The 18,659-nt window shown below is 41.8% G+C and overlaps 1 protein-coding gene across 7 annotated transcripts in view; it reads right to left on the reverse strand.

Moving 5' to 3' along the window:
- Positions 1–18,659, reverse strand: part of PDE5A (phosphodiesterase 5A) — a 100,711-nt gene that overhangs the window by 44,411 nt on the left and 37,641 nt on the right. For 2 of the 7 annotated variants that reach the window (XM_056489974.1, XM_056489973.1), the window contains one exon: positions 8,474–8,576. In XM_056489974.1, the coding sequence (XP_056345949.1) occupies positions 8,474–8,556 (83 nt within the window). In that variant the 5' untranslated portion in view covers positions 8,557–8,576. Of the gene's footprint in view, positions 1–553; positions 1,078–1,879; positions 2,183–8,473; positions 8,577–18,659 lie in introns of those variants that run through there. The other 5 variants (XM_056489972.1, XM_056489971.1, XM_056489976.1 and 2 more) reach the window with 4 other exon arrangements.

An 18,659-nucleotide genomic window follows, 5' to 3' on the forward strand; every position in this document is an offset into this window, starting at 1 on the left:
CTTCTGCAAACCCCTTTCTGTCTGCAGAGCCATTGCCATCACAGAGACTCGACTGAATTGTATTTTCTGAAGTACTGCCTCTTTCAGAACGGCACAAATGCTAAATTGTGCTTCAGAGTGAATAAAAAAAAAGAAGGGACTAACCAAATCTGCCCATGGGGAAAACAATCTGACACAGCAGTTACTATTAATTAGCATTCCTACTTGTTCAATATTTCCGAAGGAAGTGTGACAGGCTGAACTAGGAAAATGCTACTTCTCAAAGCACCCTATTTCCTGGGCAAACAAGCTGCCCTTCAGTGCCACACCATGTTCTGGAGAGCATCAAGGTTAACGACTTCCATCTATGCATCCTGCACCTATGCACAGCCTTAAAAATATAAACCAAACATTTAAAAAACATTTTAAAGGCTTTTTCTTCTGTTAAATGAACCTAAGGAAGCAGCAGCAGAAGAAAGGGGACTGCCTGACAGATGGTCACAAGCAAGCAGGTGACCCCTGAAGCTTTCTAGCTCTCTGCGAGTCAATTATTAATGGGGATGTCTCTTCTTACCGCCCCATCCCATGCAGAGAGGAGCAGCAGCAGCAAAACCTCATTCAGAATGCATCCATCCCCGCCGAGTGACTCGGGGAAGAAGCAAATCGGCAGCGGTGAGCAGATGGTGCGAGCGGGAGCGCAGCCGAGAGGAGACGGCGAGTCCGAGGAGCCGACCGCAGGACTTACTGACCCGAGCTCCCGCCAAGATATACCGTGGGAGCTGCAGATCGCCCGGGCTCTGCATCCCCACGGCTTTGTTTATCGGAAAATATTCAAAATGGAAACCTGACTCCACTTCTAAAAATAGCCGAATTTACTCCAATTCAACTTGAGGTCCCGCTGTTGAAGTGTGTGACAACAGTGAGCAAATACCTCGTCTTATCTCCAAAAGGCAGCATGTCAAGCCAAGTGGGGGAAATGCCCAGGAGAGCTCTTCAGGTCCTCAATATTGGGTTCTCCGCAAGAACCGGCTCCGAGAAGGGGCGAGCGCGGAGCGGCCGCCCCCGAGCCCGCCGGCCCCGCGCCGCCCCCTGCCGGCAGCGCGCCCGCTCCCCGCTCCCCCAGCAGCGATCCCGGGCTGCTCCCCGCTCCCCCAGCAGCGATCCCTGCCTGCCCGGCTGCTCCCCGCTTCACCGGGCAGCGAGCCCTCCCTGCCGGGCTGCACCCGCGCCTCCCTCCCCGGGGAAGGCGCAGCGCCCCAGAGGCGCTCTCCCCACTGGACGGGCTCCCGAGCCCCCCTCGTCGGGCGGAGCTCCGGTCTCGAATGCACCGCGCACAGCTCATCAGCTCCCTCGGCGCTTAACCCGTGGCCCTCGCAGCTCGGGGGGCCACCCTCGTGTCAAAAAAAGGTGACGGAGCTCTTGAAGAGCAGCGCTTTGTTTTGAGATGACAAAGTACTGATATAACCCGCCCTCCCCAGGACATCAGATGCTCTTTGAGGCTTCTACCTACTTAGCAGGGCGGGGAAATACATAGTAGCTCGCTACTCACGAGAAGTTGACCATGTCCGTTTTGAACCGAGGAGAACACAAAATAAATAACTAAAAGCCCGGGGCGGGGAGCTGCGGGGCTGGGCCAGCTTCCCTGGGCGCCGGGGGCTGAAGGCGAGAGCCCGCGGGGAAGCGCCGCATGTGCCCTTCGGTGGCAGCCGGACGGAGCTGCTGCGTGGTGGTTTCAGTTCTTGCTCTTTCGAGAGTGGGGCCGGCGGGGGGGGGGGGGGGGGGGGGTGGGAGTAGCTTCTCTTTATTTTCTTTGGGGGCAGCGAAGTGAAATGGAAAAGAGCGAGGGTTTTCCTGTAAAGAAAGGAACTGCCTCTATCCGCCGCTGCCGCTCCGGTCTTACCTCGTAGCTTTCCTAACAAAGTAAGAGCGGGTGAAGTCGCCGTGATCGTCCAGCCACGCTTCCACCGCTTCCTGCTCCGGCGGGGGGGGAGAGCAGCGCTCCATGCTCCCGCCGCCGCTCCGCCGCCTCCCGCCGCCGCTGCCGGCGCTGCTCCGCCCGGCCCGGCCCGGCCCGCTTTGCAGCGGCGGTGCCCCGAATTCCCAGCCCTGCCTACGCCCCGCTCCCAGGTGTGCGGGCAGCAGGAAGCCCAGCCCGCGGCACCTCCGCGCATCTCCGGCCCGGCCGCCGGTCCCGCAGCGGGCACAGCCGGCTCCACCTCCACCGCGGCCCCGCCTGCTTCTAAAAAGTGGTAAAATCGAGTGTCACTTTGGAGGGCTCCGCTGTCGGGTGCCAATGTGCTGCGACAGACCTCAGCCTAGATACGAGTACTAAACCCCTGGCTTTACAGTCGTTCATGCCTACAGTGCGGCTGTTAGATCCGTTTGAGACTCTGAATAAGCACAGCCTGTCTTTAAGGATGCTCAACACTCAGCTCCTACTTTCTCAAAATTAGCTGGGACTGCAATTTTGGTCAACACTGAGCACCACTTTCATGTATTGTAGTTCCGTTCTATGATGTGCACTTGCACACATTTATAATAATTTATACTCTGCATTCACAATACACCTTTCACAAAGTCTGATGCATATCCATGGCTTCCTGTGTTGCCACACGTACAGTCTTTGAAGGTAAGGTAACAAATAGCAGAATGTTTCAGAGGAAGGGAACATACAGTCTTGCCAATTAGTCTCCTGTGTAGTCAATTGAGAGCTATTGAATGAAATGTTTTCTGCTGCTCTTAACCCCCTTTCAGGTGCATATATACTCCTGATACAGAGCTATCTGTACCATACATACAGATGTGTGTAGAGGGGTGGGGTTCTGCAGCTTGAGAAGGGGCTGAAGCAGGAACTTCACAGCAAAGGGATTCAGAGCCTGTCCATGATCTCGAGGGGAAATTTTATCTTCCGTGTCTTTGTGTCATATCTGTGTGTAGCACTCGCTTGGACACATGTGTCTTGTGGCTGTGAGAATTTGTGTGTAATATGAGGCACACAGAAAGGGAGTCTTTACATGAACATTACTCTGTAGTAAAGGGAATCTCAGGGGAAATGTTGTGCATGGTGACCAGGGAGCAAATGTGAAGATAAAGCATGAGCCAGCTACACACAGCACGAGTCAAGCTGCTATTCAAGGCAAAGACAAATCTTTCAGCAGGGAAACACAGAATTACCAAGCAAACTGCATAAACAGACAACGTGGAAATAAATGAAGCAGATGTTTAGTGCCAAAACCTGGAAAGAGTGGTATGTTAGGAAAAAAAATAAAATAAACCCATTGTGCAGATTTCTCCATTAACCATTTCATTTTCAGAAAGAGTTCTGAGGCTACAGTAGACATGGCAGTTAAAGCTCCTAAGCTAGGCAGAGATTTTGGAAAATGACACTATGTTAAAATGTTTAAGTATAATAGCAATGTAAAACATGCAATTATAGAATGGAGATTTTATGAGTAAAGGCCATTCCCTGAATGGACTCATATGGAATATTGATCATGTTACTGCTCATCCAGTCTCGAACAGCAATTGCAGAATCATCAGAGGTGATCTAGACAGGAAAAACAAGAAGGACTAAACACATGGAAATATCTTTTTTATAAAGAGGCAGAAGGAGTTTGTTTACAAAAGGAGAAATACAAATATATAATTTAATTACTGGTATTTAAAAAGTAAGTTAGTATTTTCTCTCTGTCTCATAGGAGAATAACAAGGTAATGGTCAATGCAATTATGTCAGCTGCAATAGATAGCGTCTCATTTCATGTAATTAGGAGTAGCACTAATAGAAATAAGCATTTATCCTGTGCTAACATCCAGTATGCCCCAGTCCGGAACAGAGGTTGCACCAAGGAGCACTGTAAACATGTAACATTAAATACCAGGTCAGCTGAGGTGCATCCAGCATCCCTGCACTCCATGTCACAAGGAACTGGGACCAGGGGCTGCAGCTGCTGCTGCTGGGGCCCTTATTTAGCCTGCAGATAAGAATCAGTGAAGCCAATGCAAATTATTATCTTCCTATGAATTCAGTAGCAAAGCAACAGTTCAAAGGATTGCTACCCAAGCAAAGAATAGCATAGTCTTTCCCAAAAGAAATAAAAATGAAACAGTTGGGGGGGGAAAGGGGTGCCTTCTCTGTATCCGATGAATTTCCATGAATAATAATGAACATGTTGTTTTCCTTTTTAAGGTGACAGGAGGGGGTGAAGGCCAAGCATAACAAAGAATGAATGGTCAAAGTGGAAAAAGTCTTCCATAACTTTGGCTTCCAAAGTGCTTTGAAAAAGCTCCATGTATCTTAGCTCTCACCCAGCTTGTTTCCAGAGCTCAGAGGATAGAATTGATGTGGAGTAACTCTAAACCTGAGAAGGGCTTGTAGAAATGACACACAAATAAAAATGTCCAGTTCAAGTTTAGAAGCTGCTTGAGAGCTCAGTGTTGAAGCCAGGTAGCTTTTCCATCAGTAGGCTATACTAGTGGATGGAAAAATTATTTAGCTGAAGTCTTTCATCACATGTTTTGCAAATATTGTCATGTCAGGAGATAAAAAAGTGGGGTCGTCTTCTGTATGCTCAAGGCACATAAACTAGAAATTCTGCCAACTCAGGATAATTAGTAAGAATAAATAAGGAAGTATGTAACCAGAAGAAAAGTATTTATGTGATAATTTATGCTCAAAGAACTCAATGTTTATTTAAAGTTATTTGAAAGTAATATAATTCTATTTCATTTACCTTTAAAAGAGAAAAGAATCAGATGTCAACATAGTTAACTTGTCTGACTTATTCATTAGATGAATTGAAGTAGCATTTAGCTTTGCTATGAAGTGGGAACTGGCTGTGTTTCTACCGTCTCTTAAATCTGGAAAACAGTTGGTCCATTTTGGCACCTAAATCCAGTTTAGGACTGTACTACATGACCAGTGAGGCTAGAGTATGATAAGGCAGAGGAAACTATTCCACTTCTTTATTAGCCATCACTTTCACACACATGCAGTGGAAGAATCATAATAGTAGTGAGGAAAGTTTCCATTTCCCTTCCGTTCCATTGCATAAGGAAAGTGAAATAGTAACGAAAATCCAATTCATTTAAAATCTAATCATTATTTAGTGATGAAGATACTAAATGATGAGAATGTCCTATAAGTTTATTCTCTCAGTCCTTTCCAAATAATTGCTGGAAATGTTTCCCCAGAGCTGCTCAGCAATTGCATAACCTGCCCTCTCCTCTGGGATAACAGTGCATATGTCCTACAGGAAGCCATGGAAAATAGTAGCTTCCTCCTATTTTGATTTAAATGTGACTGAGCACTTGCGTCAATCAAAGTACCAGGCAAAATTATTGTTCACGTCAGGAAAGCAGCAGCTTCTCAAAGCTGCTTGTAATGCATGGATATTTGTCTGGAAAACTCTGTAAAACTTTATCTCCTGAAAAATGTAAGTTAGGATTTGAGTTTAACATATTAGTATTTGATATGTAAATCTACCAGTATGCTCAAATTTTAACTTTTTCTGATTTCTATTGGAAATCTCAGGATAAATTAGAAAGCTGTTGGCATGTCTCTCTCTGTTTCTCAGCTTTCTCTCCTTCAAGCTAAGTAGTGCCACATCTTTCAGTTCTTCCTTGTACATCATATTTTCCAGCCCTCCGGTCATTCATTTTCACTTAGGGCATTCCCTAGATTGTCTCTCCCATTCCTGCAGTGCCTCACCAAGCTAGGATTAAGTAATCCATCTGAACAGAGATGAAATCTCAATGAAGTGGAAGGAATATTTTGGATTCCTTGCAAACTCTGTTCCTGCTAGTACAGTCACCCTTGCTCATGCCTTCTTGGCAACTGCCTGATATTGTTGACTTCTGTACTCTCTGTTCCCTTTTTTTATACACTTGCCATGTACTCAGGTGCTGCCTGTATGTTTACCTCTGCCTAAGTGCATTTTCTTGCTCCTGAACATTTTTAATTTCATCCTGTGCTTGCAATTTGTCTCCAATTTATCAGGCTGAGTTCTCTGCCTTTCCTGCAATGTGTACTTGGCCAAGCTTAGTGCAGGTTTGCTGAAGGCCACCAGTCTGGGCAGTGATGGGGTTTGATGCGGGTAAGTGAGACTATAGGTGGATAATACATGCATAGAGTTTGGTGGATTTTGCTTGGGAGGTGGTGGGTAGGTAGGAAATGGGTAGGGCAGATTCATTCCAGGCCCTTGTCAATGGCATATCAAACCCTTTCTTCATTTTATTTTATTTTTAAAGAGCTTCTTAGCAATTACTTTTTAATTTTCAATTAGCACTTAAGTTGCACTTACTAGTACTTTTACTAGAAATTGTGATTTTGAATTGAAGTATTTGGTTTATACCTAGTCTTAATAGTCTAATATTGAGTCAAATTATAAGGGGCTTGTTTTCCTAGTTGTGGTTGTTTGGAGATGGAGACTCAGTGGCAAATGATAACAATGAAAAATTAGATTTTTTTCAAGTACATGCCACTGCAATTTGGGCATTCACTCTCCTGTTTCTGCGCTCCTATACCACAATTCTCTGTTGAACTTCTCACACGATACCCTAACGAGTGGAGTTTCTGAGGGTCCCCTATTATCACAAATCAGTATAATTTGTAAAACCCTCAGTAAAAAAAAAAACTCAGTAAAGCCCTTGGTTTTCTGGAGCTGTTTTTTCAGGACATTCTCCCAGTAATGATCTTTTTGAAACCACAGAGAGGTGTAGTAGCACCAAATCCAGTGTCATGGTTTAACCCACCTTGGGAAATAAGAATAATTTTGCCTACACTCTGGGAATGTGTCTGCTTGGGCCTATTGTACTGTTTCTTTCTTGTCACAGTAACTCCTTTTCCAAAATCTTGTAAATTAGATTTTCTTTATCCCTTTAATGAAAAACTTATATTTCTCTGTGTAAAAATATAGGCCAGACCTCACTAAGTATTCTTAGTTGGTCTATATTAAGAGCTTGCCCTTCATGTAATTTATATCTCTGTAACTTTTTTGTGACTTGCAGCTTTTTCCATCAATAATTTTTCATTTTTGTTCAGATCATTCAGTATGATTTGGGTCCATTTAGTATGGACCAGACTAACAGTATACATTGCTGGGGCTTTTATCAAAAACCTTGTAGACTTGTGAGCCAAAGCCCTAATGAAATCTCACAGGAGTTATCAAACTAATTCATGGTCTCATGGGAAAATAGGAAGGTTTTTTTATTCCTGACAAAACTAATTTTCTGTGTTGACTGGCGTTAATTGTACTATCATCCTTTCATTGTACACTGATTTCTTCCTGTACCAGCCTTTCCATCAGTTTCCCCTGACGTTGATGTCAGGCAAAATGGTCTGCAATTTCCTTATTAAATAATAGAACAATGCTTGCTTCTTCTCTGTCTTGGGGATCTTAGGTGGAATTTCAAGACATATTTTGCTTAGTTTGGTTCTTTCAATTTTAGGGTTTAGGTTTCATACCTGTTAAACTGGTATTATTTTAGTTCTTGATGTTTTGGCATCTTAGTAGTGAACATAAAAATTTTTTCTTTAATAGATCACATGAAGAATGTTTTAGTGGCAGAGAGCTGGTGAAGTATTATGCAGTGGACATAAAAATTGTTTTCAGGGCATTTCAGGAATGCACAGACATATTCTGGTATTGAAGGAAAATGTTAATCTCTGATTGTCAAAAAGCAACAAAAAATTAAACAGTAAATACAGTGAATAAAGAGATTATTTATGCATAACATTGATATTGTAATCTAAAGGTATAACCACAAAATTTTCACTGTTCTGAGCAATCTGAAAGGAAAATGTAAGAGATTAGTTTGTAACTAAGGTTCACTGCAGCACTGCTAGATGAATATAAAGGGTTTGCATAGCATTTTAATTATGCTGGAGCAGAAAATGTATGAGAACAGTCAAGACTGAAAAAAATTGTTAAAAGGAGTGTGTGTCCATTTCTGACTATCCCATTTGATATCCCATTTGATTGTTTTTTTTTTTATTTTTTGGAGAAGTATTGTGTACTCAGGATTCTTCTATGTTCTCCTTCCCTTTTCATACCTATCCCTGAAGACATCTGTGGTGTAGATGTTTGTTTGGCCAAGGGAATCTGAACGAGATTATTCACAATGTACCATTGCTGATCCCAAATAATCAGCAGTCTCATGGAGAGATTTTCCCCACAGTGCCTATTCATTCCTCCTCATCTCTTTTCTTTTTAGAGCTTTGGCTGCTGTGAGCACCTGGAGCTTTCAAAACCTTTTGATACTTGGTAACTGGTTTCTCTCTGGTAAATAAAAGAAAACTATTAGAGCAAATCAGTGAAACGGATTTTTAGATTCTCCCATCAAATAGCTTGGGGTCAGCATCACCCTGCCTTCCTGAAAAAGTGAGGCTGTATTTCTCAGGAAATTAGTGAGTATTACAAGAGCTGTTGGGTCCAAATTGTGATGAGTACCTAGCTTTTCACATTTGGTACCACTATTCTGAAATTGCTACTTACATTTCATCACAGGCAGGTTGCACACCATTAGGTTTCTGAGGCAGGGGCTTTCCATGGCCATGTGTTTCTGCAGCCCTTAGCATAGTTGGTACTTCATGTGCAGCTGTAAAACCAATGCAAGGGACAAATTAAATAATTTTTGTTGAAATCTGAATATCATTTGCATTGCTTATGAGCTTTTTTATTAATCATTGTCCCTCCATTAGATCAGTGAGGACAGCAATAGTTGTCACTTGTACTGTGCTATAGGTAGCTATAGCAAAATAGAAAGTTTATGGGATTTGACTTAGGTTATAAAAAATGTTTCTGTCACAGCTAAAGTTACATAAATTTGGCACCTGTGCTCCCAAATGGATAATGTGAGCATCTGGAAACAGCATGTACCTCACTGGTGGCTGCCTGATCTGCTGGCCTCATGGTGAAGGAGAACCTTGGCCACTCAGCCCCAAAAACAAGTAGCTGGTTCAGCCCTGCCTGTTCACCGCTGGTGCACCACACTTTTGAGACCTTCACTGTAAGTTTTAGAGCAGGAGAGAATCAAACTGTGTGAGAAGAAAGCTGGCAGAAAGAGTGAGTAATGTGGGGACAGCAGGATGGAAATAAGCACATAATTTTGCAGAACTGCTCCAATATGGAACAATATTAGGGAGGCTCTTGATGAGCCTAAAACTCCTTCCAGCTGCTTGCGAGGTACCAGCTGTGCCTGATGTTCCTAATTTCTGGCTTCTAACTCTGGTCTCTTTTTAGAACCTTGAAAAAACCCCAGGTTTTCCTTGAGCTTATTGAATTTTATTTAATTTTATGTATTTCCAGAGTAAAAAGTTTATGTGGATACAAGTTTGTGTGGTGTTCTCATGGCTCAGGTAGTAATACGAGCACCCCTGAGGAAATGAAAAGTGATGCAGCATGGGCCAGCCTGAGAGGACAGCTGGGTGCTTGCAGGCTGCAGCCTGGCTCCTCACTTCTTCCTGCACTGAGCACATACATACTCCCTGCTGTTTTCTTCCTTTCAATGTGAGATTGGGTGGCAGAGGTGCAAAATGGACTGAAAAGCAGGATTTTGTGTGTTGTATCTCTGCCATTTTGCTTTCCCTTGTTAGTGATGCAGAAGAATTTCTGTGTTTCATATGAATTTTATGCTACCTACACACTGCCAGTACAGTGACATTACCAGGTAAAAGCATGGACAGAGAAGTATTGCAGTTCTGGACTTCAGTACATTTATAGAGACTTCAGATTCATTTTTACTGTGTTATCTGAATTTGCAATGTGTGCCTTTTGATTAGAGCTGCCAACATTTATTTTTTCTGGGACAGCTGAATTACAGGTTTTGTGAGGAAGACCTCTCAGCTGATTAAATTTGTATTGACAGGATTGAATTCTGTATTGACTGGAAAACAGCTGCTTCAGGCCCCCTAAATCACATCTTTTCTCCTGCTCTTACTTTAAGGCCCTGAAAACCCCAGGTAAATCAGGAAACATTTGCCAGCACAGATTCTTTGAGTGTAAAGAAAACCAAAAATGCCATTGTGAATTGACCAGAGTAGCTCTTTTGATAAATTTATGTCTTCTTTTAATCTTCTCTTTGTCTTTCAGATGTGGATTGATTTATCCTTCCAGCATTCCTGTCTTAGGCAAAATATTTTTGTTAGTTTATAGGAGATAAATCACAGCTCTTCCCTCTAAATACTTAGTGTCTGACTCTTAATTTCTTGATCTCTGTGTGTGAATAAAAGTTTGACCTTGTTTTGCTACTTAAAAGTACTCATGGGAGTTAAGAGAATATGGAATTGTACATAATGAAAACCACCAAATGTAAAAATCCAGCACAAAAACAAATAAATCTTCTCGGTGGTTTTAAATTTTAGTGAGGTTGAAAGATGTTGATTTTCTATGGATTAATATTCATTTTAACAGACACATGGAGTTTAATATTACAACCAGGTAAAACAAATTTTGGCATTTCTGTAATATTGTAATTCCATTGTTTGCTAGAGGTTGAATTATTAGAATGGAAAGTATAACAAAGAAAGGATATAAATATATCTATGGAAACAAAAGGGGCAGGAACTGGAATTTTATAATGTTTATAGTTACTAATATGGAAACAAAATAAATATAAATTGTTCTTAAACAATCTGTTAAAATTGAAAGTGAATGCTGCAAGTTCTCCCAAGTGCTTTCCAGCCTAAAATCTTGCAGAAAGTAGATTTTACCACAGATACAACCCAGCTGAGCATCAAGTTGAAACATGCACACTTACTATTGTTTCCATTTGCTAACAGGCCTTACTTGCTTCAGGGGTCCCTGCATGTTCTGGCTGTTTTTCATTCCAAGTGGCTCAAAGCTTTAGGACACTTTGGTCCCTTCACATCTCAGTAGGAAAGCTTTGGATTGAAATAGGCTCCCTCGTTCAACACAGAGCTTTTCTTTCTTTCTATCTTTCTTCCATTTTTTTTTAATTTTAAATTTAATTCCCCCAGGAATTCTAATTCTTACTGTTTCTGAAGAGTTATGCTCATTAATATTAATATAAAATAATTTCTGAGGTCTTACTACAAGGTAATTTAAAAAAAAAGGGATGAAATATCTGAAATATCTTTCAGTTTGTGTATTTATAAGTGTCTTTGAATTTCTATCAGTTCCTGTAACTCCAGGACCCTTCAAATTAACTAGCCAGCATCAAGTACATCAAGTGGAAAGATAAATATAACAAAATACTGTAAACACCTCAAAAAAAAAGTGTCCTGTTGAAAAGAGACATTGTTTTCATGCCTTCATCAAGAGTCAGGGTGTCAGTGACCATCTCAAGGAGGGGACAGCACCCAGGCAGCAGAGAACCAGTAGCCTGCTGGTGCTGGAACTTAACTGGAGCTCTGCACAGTCCAAGGAAGGTGTTAATATAATTCACTTAAAAACCTGGCAGCCACAAAATATAGATAGAAAAAAAATGCAGCTCTGATTTATTGTGATGCTCTCTGAGAAAACAGCTCTCTTGCTTCAGGCTGGACTCTGCTCTCTTGCTCCTTTTCCTCTGCTGGCATGGAGCTTACACATCTTACCCACTACTTGCAAGCAGAGTGTGGAGACAGCATAACTTTCCTACCTTGCCTAACTTTGCCCTCCTAGTTTTAGTTTCTTTTGGACAGAATTGGAGAAATGTCCCTCTGCACATTGACCTTCCAGCTTCCAGCTCAAGAGTAAAGTTCTTTTCTGGTGTGTCTGGTGTCCTCACCACATTTCACCATATTCAGTTTTGTTCTTGCTCTTGTCATCACCAGTGCTAGAAAATACCTTACACTCTAGTGCAAGAGCAAAATACCTTCTCTTCACGTCTTTCTCAGGAAACTCTTCTTTGGCAGCACTCAGAGACATGGGTCAATAGCTACAGAGAGCCATCATTATCTGCTGCTGCTTCTGGTTTGTTGCTCCCCTTTTGATCTTGCTGTGTTCTGCTCACCGACCTGTGCTGCTTAGCAAAGGCCCTTGGAACATAGACCAGGCCTTTGTGTTTCGTACAGGGTGTTTCTGTTCTCTGGCTGAATGTCTTGACCTTTAAAAGGCATCTCTAAGACTGTCAAAATGTGGTTTATTTAATCAAGAATCTAATTGGAGATAGCAACTCTCTGTTACAGGCCTGAGATTCTCTCTGTGTACTGTTCATGCCAACACAGCTTTGCCCACACAAATGTTCATGGAGCTCAAATAAAAAGAGCTGTAAATGGAGAAGAAAAGGCCTTCAAAATGATGAGGAATGCTTTCCTAATATTTATGTTCTTACTTGTTTGCAAAATGAGTAATTTGAATTCAACTTTATCTGTTTTTATTTCAAAAATGAGGAAAATACAACCGATATATCTTTCCTCAGCAGAGCAGATTAGTGACCTCCAGTGAGCTAAGCACAACACAATGAAATGAAGCAATTTAAAGAAAACCATTAAAGGTAAAAACATTTGAGTAATCAACAACAATGTTCCCTTCAGAAGAGGGCATTACAACAAAGCTGGTTGTGTTGCCTGTCTTGTTGATTTTCACTGAATACAAAGCAGAATAGAAACTTTCTCCATAAATCCCTGGATGCTAGTGCAGGAAGGTGGCTGTGTAATTTGAGCTGTCTGACCCTGGCAAAGTAGAAGACTTTAAGCTCACTGCCTAAAGAAATTATTTAAAAATTCAGTGCTGGGAGGAGAACTTGCTGCTTTATTAATGTTTATTAGATTAAATAAGTTAAATAGCTGAAGCAATATGAGCAGTGCATAAAAGCAGGGGAGTGAAAGGGAAAAAAAAAACGGTTTTGGAGTGTGCCATGGCCTCTCTCACAGAGCCTCTCTGACATGGCCTGGGGTCCACAGGCAGTGGAGCAGCACCATTCATACACCCTGCTATCCTGAGCACAGATGCTTTCCCTGATGCCTGGTAGTTCCTAGCCATCTTCCAGAGCTTTGGCAGAATTGTTCACAGATGTCTGACACACAGAGATGGCACAGAAATTCATACAAAAGTGATATGAAGCTAATGCATAGTTAATACTGTTTTCTTTATCTCTGTAAAGTGTATCTCTGTGAATCTGGTAGGAGATGATATGTGCACATTGCATTAAAATTCCTTCTTAGAAGGTATATATTACAGAAGTTAAGGAAAGAGGCTTTTTATTTGCATGTGAGAGTTTTAATGTGCTTTGAAAGGGATTGATCTGTCAGTGCTAGGGCCAAGATTCTTATCCATAGAGTGCGGTGATCCTCATCCCCAGAGCACGGTGCACAGCTTGCTCTTCAAGAGCCTTTTAATGTGCCATTCCACGCAGCTCTGCAGCCCAGCAGAAAGGGGAGGCTGGAATGGCATCCTCCTCTCAACACCACACTTGGGCTGTGGCTGACTAAACCAATAAAACCAATAAAAGCTGTCACCCTCTGGCCAGTCCCACAGCACAGTGCCATGCTGAACAAGGCTGTTCCCCCTCAGCGTTGCTGTCAGGGTGGTAGGAAAGCTTGGGATTAGTGCCAGCTCATGAGAGCACAGAATTTAGACCAAAGATGTTTCTCAAAGCCTCTACAAGAGTCAGCAGAAACTGAAGTGGCCATAAGTATACATTTATAGGAAAAGCGAAAAGCAGAGTTGTGACAGACAATGAGCATTTTAACAGGAGAATCTAATTTTCCCCTTTTCACCACATGTTATGCAAAGGACGACGGTGAGTGCTGTGTTTGCTGGCAGTGGAGGGAGGTCTGGGGAATCTATTCATTTTCATCCTCATTTAAACAAACACTCTCAGAGCCATGACCAAGAAAGGAAGCAAAAGTACTTAGCAAACTTATATTAAGTGTTCTAACTCAATGTTTGTATTTTGCTCCTGAAAAATATACTGACTGTATTGATAGCACAGTAGTGTCCAGCTCCTGCAATCTGATGTGGGAGAGGGCTCAGGGAATATTTTTAACCTTGTATGGAAACCTAGTTTTATTTTCAAAATACCTGCAGCTCAGAACAGTCTGAGCTATTCTGAAGCAAAAATTGTGTCCTTCAAAGAAAGTTCATGCAAACTCCCACAGGGTAATCCTGCCTCGAAGAAAAAGCTACTGGTGCCCAGAGAGTTCAGGAATCCCTCCGAGGAAATCTGTGTCTACCCCTAACTTTCTAGAGCTTTGGGAATGTAAGACAGAGGTCTTGTGAACACCAAGAATATTCCTGTAGAAAGGTGAATTTCTTTCCACCAGATAGCTGCCTCAGATAATATTAACCTGCTACATAATGCCACCTCTAGCTAAGATATTACAGATTTTCATTTGATGGATAAACCTGTGACTTTGCTTACTAATCTGGAAGCTTTTGCGGATAAACAACAATATTTATGAAATTATACTCCATTCCCATAAGTCTGTACTTTTGGCTATCAAGATAGAAGTTCTCATTTGGGGAATGTAAAGCAGATTTTAAATGTGATTGAATGGATAATTTGGTTTTGAGAAGCCAAAATATTCAAATTTTGTTTACTTTTTATTCTCATCATTTTGAATGTTTCATGCTACAATTCCCTTGTGTCTGTGTAAACTTTTATTAGTTGAGAGCTGAAACTCACAAACACAATCTCTAAAGAAAAACGAAAATCAATGAAGAACTGATGGGTTTTTTTTAAGGATACATCTGAAAGGTTTTGATAAAAGATTTTAATTTCTTTCCATAATTTATCATCCCCACTATCAAAATAACGTCCCTCCTGCCACAGAAGGGATAAGTCAAAAACTGCATTGGATAGTAGGTGCTGTGTTTTTAATCAGTGTTGTCATTGCATGGCTTGGTTTTCCTCAGGAAAATCCCACATCTTTTGCAGAGTTGAGACAAAATGTTTTGTACTTCTTAGCTGCCTTGAAATAAATTGATCATAATGAGGAAAAAGAGGCGGAATTGCGAAAAGCAGGTATTTTATGGCAAGGAGTGGCTCATTATTTCACCTTTCTGAGATAAGGACAGGATATGATGCACAGATTCATGCCGGTCAGTGACCTCACTCACTGCAGAATGTGGTAGAAACGTCACAGGCTCAGGAGCAGAAATGGCTGCAGAGGTACCTGGACAAATTTTTGCTGTCCCTTTCACCATCATATTCTCTTCACGACTGCAAAAGTAATTAAATCTGAGAAGCAGATTTGTGGGTCAAATTCTCCTCTCTATCCTGTATCGTATGTTAAGAGTGACTTATTTCAGCAGGATTTATCTGTATTTATGCAAATATAGTAGAAAGGAGAAGCTAGTTGATGGTGACATTTTGCCCTCATTGGGAGATTTACACCTGAAGCGGTATTTCTTTCAAAACTATGAGGAAGCACCAAATCTGAATGATGCTAATGTGTTATTTCACTTTGGAAGCTTTAAAAGCTGTTACTGTTTTTCCTGAACAACTAGATTCAGCTTTTTCTAAAATAACATGTTTATTACTTCTGTCCCACAATAGTTTACAGAAATGGTCTTGTCTCTGTCTCCAGTCTTGAGAATACTTAGAAGTGTCCATCAGTCTGAATATCTCTGGGTGACTAATACAGTGTATGAGCCTGAAGAAGAGCCCTGAGAACTTTGCTACCACACAGGAAGTACAATGATGTCAGTGAGAGCTCAGTGTAGATATGGGTTATCTCTGTGATCTCATGAAGTAAATATATACCCTCTGGAATCAAGAGTATTTCTTCTGAAGCTTCAAGAACCTCGTTCTCCATGACTCTGTGAGATTAAATCAGATTTGCTTTGGTGAGGTTGCTCAGAAATAATAGGTACAGAAAGGGAAAAACAACAAAGGGTCTTGACAATTATTTCTTGGCAATTCCCACTTCCCGTGAGAAGCAAACACACAAATGCTTTTTTCGAAGTGACGCAGATGTCGCCGCACGTCCATCGCTTGGGAAGGCGCAGATGGACTCGTGTTTGGAGAGAAAACAACAGGCAGGGAGCTTGGAGAGGAAAAACAGTCTTTGATATTTGGTGGCTGTCACCTTCTGATAGAGGCATGCGCGGGCAGAGGGGCAGCAGGGCCACTCCAAGCGAGCGCTTTTCCCTCTGTGCCCAGCTGCCAGGGCTGCTCTCAGCCGGAGGGGGCTCTGCCAAGCACCTCTGGGAGCAGGGAGAGTGCAAGGGGCACGGGCTGCCTGTGCTGGAACCTGGCCATCAGCTCTGTCCTGACACACTCGTGCTGCTGGAATAGCAGGAGGGATGCAGGGTGAGGGGCTTAGCATGGGTCAGAACTCCAGTCTCACCCAGCCTGCTCTTGTTCAAAGACTTGCTCTTTGAGTTGGCTTCTTCATGGGAAAGGACAGTTTCCATCTCACCAGTTAGTTGACACCACTGCAGTGCACAGACCAGAAATAAAAGAGCTGGGGAAAGAGAGGGGAAAAGCTGGAGCTGTGAACCAGAGACACTGCAGTGGCTCAAGCTCTCAGTTACATGAGCAGGGCTTCCAGCAGTGCAATTCCTTCCTGGATACGAGTAGGGATTTAGTTCCTTCTGATTTCCTGCCATTTTTGTCTAATTGGCTAATTTTACTGACTTGACAGACAGAGTCAGAATTCCTTACCTCTATTTCTACCCCTGTCACAAATTCGGATTTTTTTTTGTTGTAACTGGTTATTTATTTATTTGTTACTGATAAAGATATTCATAATAAATACTCAGAATCCCATATGGATGAAGTAAATTAATCACACGTGTTCTGAACATGGATTTGAAACACCAGCCTGTCCGTGTCATCCAGTGAGATTTGGCCAGAAGTTGCACTATAAATATGTGGGATCTACTTTGTCATAGGTTATATTTTATTTACCTTCTGTGCTAGAACACTGATCTCTGATTTTGAGTCATTATTTTTCCACGTATTCTCATTTGATATATGCAAATATGTCAGTGACTGGAAGTGGAGAAAGTTGGCAATTTATCTTTTCTAAGAGATCATCTAGGAATCAGTAAACTATTAAACAAGGGTTTATTGCTATTGCTGAAGTAAGAAGGATTGCACTGCCTGCTTTGACAATCCTTGCAAGGACAGTTAAAAGTGTGTTATCGACCTATGGCTTGTAGTGGAAAGAATGTTGTTTCCTTTTGTAATTTAGGTGTAAAAGAATATCCTAACCCCCAACACCATCAAAGAAAGAGGGAAAGGGGTTTAGTCTGTATCAGTTGCAAACAGCAGGAGAAAAGAGGCTGTTATTTCATCACCAGAGAGTGGATATCTACTGCATGTGATCTCTAAATGACTCCTTAAGTCTTTTGAAAAGTTTGGAAAACTCATATCTATATCATCTGTGTCTATATCTGTATCTCAAAAGTTTTTGTACACTGCCCTAAAGCACTCAGTTGTAGGGCAAGTACAAATTCCTTTTACCCACTGCAAGAATGAAAATGTCATTTTGGAACTTGTCTCCTATGAAAAGGAAAAGAAAAATTCCTTATAATTCTTTCCAGGAACTTAACCAAAACATGTTTTCAGAGAAAATTTTCTATTTAGGGGAAAACACTGAAAAGCCTCACGTGGCACAGCCTCAGCCCACATTACATGTAGAACATATGTGCTTGTGGGCAGTCACAGGCCCTGAAGGGTTCCATACTAATGAAATGATAAATGATGGGAAATGATCCAAGGGAATAGCCTGTATTCCATGCAGCCTTGTAAAGGATGTTTTCCTGACTTATTTCACATCCCATATGCAGGACTTGTTTTTGTCAGCCAGTCCTTAGTGAGGCTGCTGGGCTGGGCCCTGCTCAGGCTCCAGCAAACCACAGCAATGAGGTTAATGCCCCCCAGTGCAGATTCATTAAAGTTTCTCATCAAGACTTGCTTTTTCTTCAGCAGAGGTTACTGATCCCTATAATTTGATGACAAAGGTATTCATGAAATTTGTGCTAAAGAGCATTCATTTAGAGAAAAAAACCGCAAAAACAACAAATCAAAATGTTTTTAGTAATATTTAAAGTAACCTGGATTATTTTGAAGTACCTGTTCTAAGGGTTTAACAACTTCTGATTTATGTCAAAAAATACTAGGAGATGGTAATCTAGAAGTGTGATCATGACAGAAACCTTTTCATCCAGTTGATTTTCAGCCAAAAGAGGACCAGTGGCTTCTCCCCATGTCTTTTTTCCAAGGCCTTATGGTACTGTTTGTTTGGGAACTTCTTGAAACCAAAGATAGCCAGGAAAAAAGAACAATTTAATTAACATTATAATTTGCAATTTAATTTGAGGCTGAGAAGGCATTCTGAGAAGCATGGTAGTAATCCAGCAGAGGGAGAGTGAGATAAATAAGCTTGCACTAATGTCAGCACTAATAAGGATCCTGTTTTCAGCAGCCAGGGCAGAGTGGTCAGGAACAGCTCAATTATGTCTGTGCTGTACCACGGCTCGTGGTGCAGATAAAACCAGAGAAACCTCACAGTGTCTGGCTCTGAAAGTTGGCTGCAAAATACTGGAGACTATTCCAGATGTGCTTATTGGGAATTTGAACAAATTCTTGTTTTCTTTCAACTTTCAAGGAGATGCAGATCTTTCTTTCAGGCTCCAGACTTAGAATACAGCTTTAAACAATGGCACACAAGTGTGTGAGTCTCTCTTCAGAGGCTGCTCCGGTTTCCATGATAATTTAGGAGTTAACTTGTTCTGTTGTGCCATTTGCTGATTGGAATTCAATAGAGCTGTAACATTTCATCTC

This window comes from Oenanthe melanoleuca, chromosome 4 (assembly GCF_029582105.1).
Source record: "Oenanthe melanoleuca isolate GR-GAL-2019-014 chromosome 4, OMel1.0, whole genome shotgun sequence".
Taxonomy (NCBI): Eukaryota; Metazoa; Chordata; class Aves; order Passeriformes; family Muscicapidae; genus Oenanthe; species Oenanthe melanoleuca.